This window comes from Marmota marmota, unplaced genomic scaffold, assembly GCF_001458135.2.
Source record: "Marmota marmota marmota unplaced genomic scaffold, marMar, whole genome shotgun sequence".
In the NCBI taxonomy this organism is placed as follows: Eukaryota; Metazoa; Chordata; class Mammalia; order Rodentia; family Sciuridae; genus Marmota; species Marmota marmota.
In genome coordinates, this window is record NW_026000171.1 from 1942295 (window position 1) to 1950697 (window position 8403).

Genomic DNA, 8403 nt, shown 5'->3' on the forward strand with positions numbered 1-8403 from the left:
AATGTCAAGGAAAAGTATTCCAGATAGTGGGAACAGCAAACGTAAAAGCTCTGAGGTAGATTCAGTTTGTCTTCTAGATCAGATCCACTGAGGCTGAGACATAGAGATCTTTAGGGAAGAAAATCAGATACACCCAGGGACCAGTTTTATGCGGCCCTGTAAGTCGCAGTAGGGAGTTTGGATATTGTGAGTACTGGAAAAGCCAAGTAGAGTAATTGGGACCTGATCCACTTATTTTAAAGATCATTTGGGTTGCTTCAGGGAGAATGCCTTGTAGCAGAGTCAGCGATAAATAGGAGATACGCTGTTGAGATACTCCAATGATGTTGTAGGGTCTTTTCCTCAATCCCTCTCTGCACTATATCCCCACAGCCTTGAGCTCGGCCCTTCTCTACCAGGGGAAACATAGAGTTGAGTACTCAGGAATATTGGGTGACTCAGAATCTCAGAACTACCTGGGGCAATCGTGTGTGTCTTTGGAGTTCGGTGAGGGGCGGGAAGCCCACCATCAGAACCCGAAGAACTGGAAGTCGTTCCCCTTCAAACCCTCGCTGCCTTCTCCAGTCCTCCACCCTGAAAACTCTGGTCTCCACTTCTGCAGCGCGGCAGCAGGAGGGTTAACCCGTGAGTGGCCTTAGAGACAGGAGGGGGAGAGGCGGAGACCGAGCCGTAAAAGCCGCGCCGAGCACAGCCGAGCTGAGTCGAACCCAGCCGAGGCGAGCATCTCCCGCCGCCACCGCCCAGCGCCCCGGGCGCCCGCCCCCCCTCCGGCTCCAGCGCCTTGCAGCGGGCCAAACCTCCCGACCATGCCTCGTGCCCCACCTGCTTCTGCGACCCCCCAGTCCGGCGTAAACTCGAATACCTGCAGTCGTCTTATCTCCGCACTAGGCATGCAGGTGAGTGAAGGGGACCCTCACGTCCCCACACGGAGGGAGCCCAGCCCTACCCTTCCCGGCCCTTTTGCACGACCCTCGTCGGGCCCAAGCTCCAACCCCCAAGAGCTGGCTCTCCACCTTGCCCTCCATTCCTTTGCTGTCCGGACTCCATCCTGCTCTCCCTGGTGCAGCAGTCATCGTCCTCGCGGCTGCTTCCATTCAGCCTTTGGCTCTGCCCGCGGGCTCCGGGCATCTTTCTGCCTTGGGTCCCCTTTTCGCTTACGGCACTCCCTCCCTTTGCCGACCACCTTTTTCCTGGTTTTCCCCACTCCCACCGCTTTCCAGCCCTGTCCGGGAGCGGGAGCCCGTAGGATGGGCGGGATTAGGAGCAATGCTGGGGATGGGGACCGGCTCCCGCACCCCAAGGCTCCCGCCCCACCCCCAGCTCCTCTCTTGCGCACAACAGGTCGGTGAGGAGCAGGAGAGTGTGGGGGTGGTGCGCCAGCCGGGGTACTGCGGCCTTCCTGGAGGGGGTGACCAAAGGGGTATGGGGTGCTGGCACTGGAGTTGACTGTGGTAGGGAATGCATCAGGCGGAGGGACAACTGGGTCCTGGAGTCAGGTGGCCACAGATGAGCCCTTCTCCGCTCCACTGGTTTCCTCTACCATTGCTCCCTTCCCTCCTCTAGCCTCATTCTCCCCACCATGGACCCAGCCCTCTCACTTCTATTCCTTATCCCTTTTCACCATGCCCCAGCCCTGTCTCCATATCCCTTTAAATTCGAAGAAACAATTTCCAACTCCTCCATCTTTGCTGTTCCCTGTTTCTCTGTCCCCCAGTCCCTTCCTCATTATGTCTTCTGTATTCAGTTTTCTCTCCTCTCTCACTTATTTCTCTCTATCCCTGATCTATCCATCTTTCTCTCTCCCTTCCCCTTCTACTCTCACTTCTCTGACTGTTCTACCTGGACCCTTCCTCTTCCTCTTCCTGCCCCTTGCCTCTTTGCTCTGTTTCCCCTCCCTGACCTTTTATCCTATCCTTTTCTCCCTTTAGCTTCCTCAGCATTTCTGGTCTTGTGTACCCACTCTCTCCACTTCTCTCCCCAGTCTATTCCTTTTTAGGGCTGCTTGCTCTCCCTTACCCTGCACTCAACCTAGGCTTAACTTCCTTTTTGTCTCTCTCCTCTCTTTCCACTCTTGACCAGCCTTCCCTCTCCCAGCCCTTCACCCACTTCCCATCTCTCCCCACTGTCCATTACCCCATTCCCTTGCCCATACTTGCTTATCTTATTCCCTTGCTGTTCTCCGAGGGTATTCAATGTCCATATTTTAAAACACATATATCATATCTTTATTCACTCTGGGGAGGCTGCCCCCTGGATCTAACACCCTCAGCTCTGAGAACATGCCCCTCTTTCAAAACCAACCATCCAGATTCTCCGAAGACTCTACCCAGGAGAGCTACATTTGAGGGGGTGGCTTCTTCTCAACTCAACCTCTCTTTAGAGGGTACCTATGCATTTGGATGATTAAACATTAAGAGCAAAATTATATTCTGTAGTTTTTCTCCCACCCACCTCTCTTTCCTTCTATTTCTCCCTCTCTTCCTCTTTCTCTCCTGAAGATGCAGATGACTCCCAGGGCAGATCATAAGAAAAATGCCTGGGACTACAAGTGGGGTGGGAGGGTTGGAAGGCTCTCCTGTGCAAACACACGCACATATTTGCTGGGATTGCCTTCCCTTCCCTCCCCCAACCCTGAGACTCCCTCCCTAGCGGTAGGTGCTCAAGGAATCACAAGGTTCTTGGCTCTAAATTAAGATCCAAGAAAAGCCTAAGCTGTGGGCAGAGGAAGTGAGAAGGAAGGAAGCCAGAGAAGAAAGAGTAGACCTTGGGGCAGGGAGGTAACAGGGACCTGGGAAGTTGTGGATGGGGCTAGGGGCTAGTGAGGGAACCACTTTGGAAGGTTCCACCCCCCCCCCCCAAACGAATGTTAAGCATCAGCGGATCCTGGAAGTCAGAAGCATGCCTTGCAGCCATTCACCCGGGGAGGGGAGATGGGAATAGAACTGGTAGATGAATGAGCTGGGGAAGTAGGGCTGTGGTGTGACCACCCTTTTTTCCCCCAGTAAAGGCTGAAAATCTGGGTCACAGCTGAGGAAGACCTCAGACATGGAGTCCAGGATGTGGTAAGTTTGGCCCAGCAGGGGGAGCTTGGAGACCACTTTCCCTGGGGGCCTGTCCCTTTCCTACCTAGGCCCATCCATGGCCTTCCATCCTGAGACCTAGCCCCTAAGACAAAAGGGAAAAGAGGCTAGAGTTTTTCCAAGGCCTGCCTGCTCTCAGAGAAACCTGGAGGGAGGCAGCCTGGGATTTCTAGTGTGAGCATGTCCTCACCCCTACACTGGCCTGTGTCTCACCCATTTTTCTCTCCCTTCTTGTAGGCCTGCTCTGCTGCTGTCCCATGTCCTTCCTCTCTGGCCACTGCTGTTACTGCCCCTCCCACCGCCTGCTCAGGGCTCCTCCTCCTCCCCTCGAACCCCACCAGCCCCTGCCCGCCCCCCATGTGCCCGGGGTGGCCCCTCAGCTCCACGACATGTGTGCATTTGGGAGCGGGCACCTCCACCAAGTCGGTCCCCTCGGGTACCAAGATTACGTCGGCAAATTCTGCCAGGCACTGCGCCCCCTGCCACCCCATCAGGCTTTGAGGAGGGACCTCCCTCATCTCAGTATCCCTGGGCTATTGTGTGGGGCCCCACAGTGTCTCGAGAGGATGGGGGGGACCCCAACTCAGTCAATCCTGGATTTTTGCCCCTGGACTATGGTTTTGCAGCCCCCCATGGGCTGGCTACTCCACATCCCAACTCAGACTCCATGCGGGATGATGGAGATGGGCTCATCCTTGGAGAAACACCTGCTACCCTGAGGCCATTCCTGTGGGGGCATGGAGAAGGTGAGGAGGCAAGAATAGTGGGGATATGAGGGGTGGGGAAGCTGGTTGAAGACTCTAAGGGAGGCCTTATCTAAGTTTTTTCAGTGAATGTGTCAGGCTGTATCCTGGCATGGATGCAGAGATGAAGATGTTTTCTGAGCCCTCAAGGAATGCAGGTCCACTAAAGACAGATGTGTAAATACTCAGGGATGAGTCAACATAATAAATGCTCTAACAGAGGCAGAAACAGCCTGTTGTTAGGAAAATAGAGAAGTAAGAGAATACATATGCCAGGGGATTAGGACACCTTCAGAGAATTGACATCTGAGCTGGACCTTGACACAGGGGGAGTATCCAGATAGAAGTACACCACAGTGAAAAAGAACGAAAAGAGTGATATCTTGGCTCAGGGAGTGCCAGTAGAGGGATGGGGCCAGTGGTATAGGGTCAGGAGAGGGCAGAGACTAGGACACCTCCACCCCCTAATTTCTATGCAGAGAGGTAAGTTCTCTCTGATATTGGTTCCTCATCCTAATCACATATACATGTAATGTTAGGTGAAATACATTTGGGAAAGTGGAAAATAGCTGAGAACTTGGGAAAGTTGGTGATAAGAATAAAGAGGGAGGCTTCAGAGAAGCAGAAAGAGTTAGCAATGTGGGTTCATACGTCAATACTCCTTAGTCTAACCCCACCCCAACTGCCTCTTGGCTCCTACCTCCTCAGGCCTCCCTACAACTTTCTCCCCACCCCAATCAGGTGTGGACCCCCAGCTCTATGTCACAATCACAATCTCCATCATCATTGTTCTTGTGGCTACTGGCATCATCTTCAAGTTTTGGTAAGCTGGCGGGGAGAAGGTTGATGGTGTACGGGGACTGAATGTTTGCAAATACTTGGAGGCTGGAACAGGGAGGGGACAAGAGCAGCAATTTTGCTGGGGTTGGGGTAGGAAATAGTAAATGAAGGCAAGACCTTGGGAAAGGTAGTGATTTGAGTAGGAGAAAACAGTGAATCAGTGAAGATTCTTTCTTACAGAGAAGTTCAAGGATATTGGGAGGAAAGGGGCATTATTTATGTGTACTGGGGGCTTTGAGGGGACATTTCTCCAAGACACAAAAAAGTGATCCAGGCTACAAGGCTCTTTCTTAGGGCTACCAGGCAGGAGGAAGAAAATCTGGAGCTTTCTTTGCACGTATTTAATATTGGGTCACTCAGTCCTTCACACTTTACTGAGAGAATCATTAGACTCAGGTGTCCATGTCATTAGCTGACTTTGAACTAGAACTAAATGTGCCACATGCTGTGGAGAAGAGAAATTGCTTTTCTCGCCATGTATGGGGGAGTGGGCAAATTTAGGGTGTTCTGTGTTAGTGGGGAAAAGGATACTAATCTTGTGGATCCGGATCAGTTTGGGAGCATGATCTACATTCCTGAGCCCCCTGGGAATGGTTTTATGGGCCTATAGTTCCAGGAGATTTAGTATAGGGAACTGTCAGAGGCCAGTTTCTTTACTGTAGGATGTTGGAAGTCCCTGGAGAGGCTAGGGTGACCTCTACAGGCCCAGAATGGGGGCTACTTGAGTGTGTGAGAGGACCTCTTTCCTTCCCATGCACCAGCTGGGACCGCAGCCAGAAGCGGCGCAGACCTTCCGGGCAGCAAGGTGCCCTAAGGCAGGAGGAGAGCCAGCAGCCACTGACGGACCTGTCCCCAGCTGGAGTCACTGTGCTGGGGGCCTTCGGGGATTCGCCCACCCCCACCCCTGACCATGAGGAGCCCCGAGGGGGACCCCGGCTTGGGATGCCCCAGCCCAAGGGGGCTCCAGCCTTCCAGTTGAACCGGTGAGGGCAGGGGCAATGGGATGGGAGGGTGAGGAGGGAAGGCAACTTAGGCTTCCAGAGCTGGGATGGGGGTGTTCCCTAGGTGGGTAGCCTGGTCTTTCACAGCCCTTGGCTCTCTTTCTTAGTCTGGTCCCAGGCCTTCCTAAGGGGGACCAGGCCAGCTCCTCTCTAGGGTGGGCCCTTCCTTCTCCCACTTTCTCAGGCTCTGTGTCCTATTCTCATGCTGACCTTTAATTCCTACTCTGCCCTCTTAACCCTGAGCCCCTTTTCTGTCTTGAACTTCCCCTTCAATTGTGGCCTACCTCTTGGTTCCTGACTGTGCCCTTTCCCTCTTCCTCTCAGGATTCCCCTGGTGAATCTGTGATGCCCCCCGCATGTTGGGGTGCTGCCAAGCAGGAGGCCAAGGGGCCTGCATAGCCGCCATCCACTGAGGGTGGGGCAGCTGGGGCCACAGGGGCTCCGGGCTCCTGCCCTTGCACACCACCTGGAACACTCACTGGCCCTATGGGCAAGCATACCTGCCCACCCTCCTGCAGTTGGGGGTTTCACATACTTGTGACTTTGGGTCCCCCATCCCTACTCTCGCACACTCACATGAAAGCCTTGCACATTCACCTCCACCCTCATAGGCCACTGCACATACTCATGCTCCTTATGGCCACTCTTCTGTACCCTCTCCCCATCCACATCTCTTTGCTCAGCTGACTGCTCACATTCTCCCTCTTGTTTCACATTTTCTCTCTCCCCCTCCTTGGCTCAGTCACTGCTGAGTCCATGTTTCATGCACACCTCACCTCTCCTGAGCATTTCTGGCCCAATGTTGTGGCTTAGTGTTGCGTACTCACTCTCTGCTCATGCCCACTGGTCTAGTTTCTGTGGCCCCTGCATGCTGCCCAAGAGGTGGGTGGGAAGTGAGCTGGGGGCTCCTCATGCCCTCATCTGTCATGGCCCCATCCCATTCCACGTAATGAGTTTCACTGTCTTCTCATACCACTCCAAGGGCGCTGGTATTACCCGGAGGGCTCCCCTACAGGAAAGTGGGTAGTGAAGCCCCACTGCTAATTCTGTTATCTGAGAGACGGATTTTGGGGAGTTGCCTGCTGCACTACATGAGAAAGGGACTCCCAGTTGCCCTTCCCTCCCTCCCAAGTCCCTTTTGTCTTGTCTGTCCTGGCTCTGTGTGTGTGTGTGTGTGTGTGTGCGTGCGCGCGCATGTGCCTCTCTGAAATTCAGAGCCCCAGAGCCAGTTCTCCACTTCCCAGCCTCTCATAGGGCCTCCCTCACTCCACCTAGGCTGCCAGGGACTGGAGCCAGCTGGTTCAAGGCCATCCGGAGCTCTGCCTCCACATCTACCCTTTCCTCTCCTTTCCTCCCTCCTTCATTTTTCTCCTTTTACCTTCTGCCCTCTCCCTCTCCTCAGGTCCTTCCCTACTTCCACCAGTTTTTCCATCTACCTTCTTCCCCTCTTACCTGGCTCCTATGCTGTGATATATATTTTTGTATTATCTCTTTCTTCTTGTGGTGATAATCTTGAATTCTTGTGGGATGTAAGTTTCAAAATTTTCAAATAAAGCCTTTGCAAGATACTTGAATCCCCTGGTTCTGCCTTATCACCGCTGCAGAGAGGAGGAGAAGGGGGTGGGCAGGAAAGAAGAGTGAAAATAAGGATGAGGTGGAAAATTCTTCCAGGCTGGATGTGATATGGCCTGCCTACCTAGAGCAGGGGACGGATGAGGGTTTTAACTTGGGACAGAATGAAAGGAAGGGAAAAGGAACTGAAGGGAAAAGTCCTCAGGAGCACCAGTGGAAGAGAAAAACTAGAATCAGAAGCGTGGCTTGCTTGTTCCTTGTCAGTGAAGGTCAGGAGACACCAAGAGAAAGGAGAGAGAAAAGGGCAAAAATTATGTAGGAGGAAAGGCAATGGACTAATCCAGAAAAGGAAGAGAGAGCTTCTAAGAAAGATGGAGGGAAAGGATGAAAGGAAAAGAAAAATGGAGCAAAGGAAAAGGAATGTAACTGAGCCATAGGAAATATAACTGCCCTGCTTCTTTTATTTTCAGTTTTGCTCCCTAACCTGCCCCCACCCATAGCTGCCCCCCAAAAGCTGTGCAGCATTAGAAGCCCTGTGGTTAGCTCATTAGCTTTCCCTACTCTGCCCTCTCTGAGAAAGAGGGACTGCTGGGGTGTGGGGGTGGAATCAAGGGGTGTGTTTGGGGGAGGGAACACAGGCTGCCCAGCTGGGATCAGTCACCTCTGAGGCCCCAATTCTAGGTTTGGCTCTTGTAACAATCCTATGAGAGCCCATACATCATCTTCTCAGCTGTTGCTAGGCTCTGTTGCCATGGTAACCACCCAGGTCCCATTCCCCACCCCCATCTGTGCCCCACCTGCTCCCTGGAAATAGGGTAGCCCCAGGGAGGTTAGGAGATAGTGTAGTATACAAGAGGACAGTGTGGGCTGCCTAGGACTGTACCTGCCTCCATGTGTTTATCTTTGACACTAGAATTGGGAATGCATATGTTAGTAGGTATGTGCTTTAGGTGTTAGAGAGCCTCCCTGAGTCCCTGCAGCATATAACAGTGATTGTGAGGAGGAAGAAGTCTGTTTCTCCGGACTGGAGCAGAATGTATGTTAGGGCATCAAACTCCCTCAAAAAAGACTGCTACAGGGAAAAGAAGCAAACAGGGGCCTGCACTGATGAAGCAGAGGTACAAGGCAAACAACCTTCTGAGGAGGGCTGCATCAACCCAACCCCCC

General features: G+C 53.0%; 1 protein-coding gene across 2 annotated transcripts; it reads left to right on the forward strand.

The window, feature by feature from the left end:
• The first annotated feature begins 663 nt into the window (after positions 1 to 663).
• Positions 664 to 7238, forward strand: LOC107154884 (PILR alpha associated neural protein). Of its 2 annotated transcripts, none has more exons than XM_048787597.1 (6): positions 664 to 896; positions 3003 to 3062; positions 3318 to 3826; positions 4532 to 4646; positions 5425 to 5646; positions 5989 to 7238. In XM_048787597.1, exons 2-6 carry the CDS (start codon positions 3046 to 3048, stop codon positions 6008 to 6010), a joined length of 885 nt encoding a protein of 294 aa, XP_048643554.1. In that variant the 5' UTR covers positions 664 to 896; positions 3003 to 3045; the 3' UTR covers positions 6011 to 7238. The 2 variants fall into 2 exon arrangements, with proteins under 2 accessions (XP_048643554.1, XP_048643555.1); XM_048787598.1 differs by having other exon boundaries at positions 667 to 896; positions 4565 to 4646.
• The last annotated feature ends 1165 nt before the right edge of the window (positions 7239 to 8403 follow it).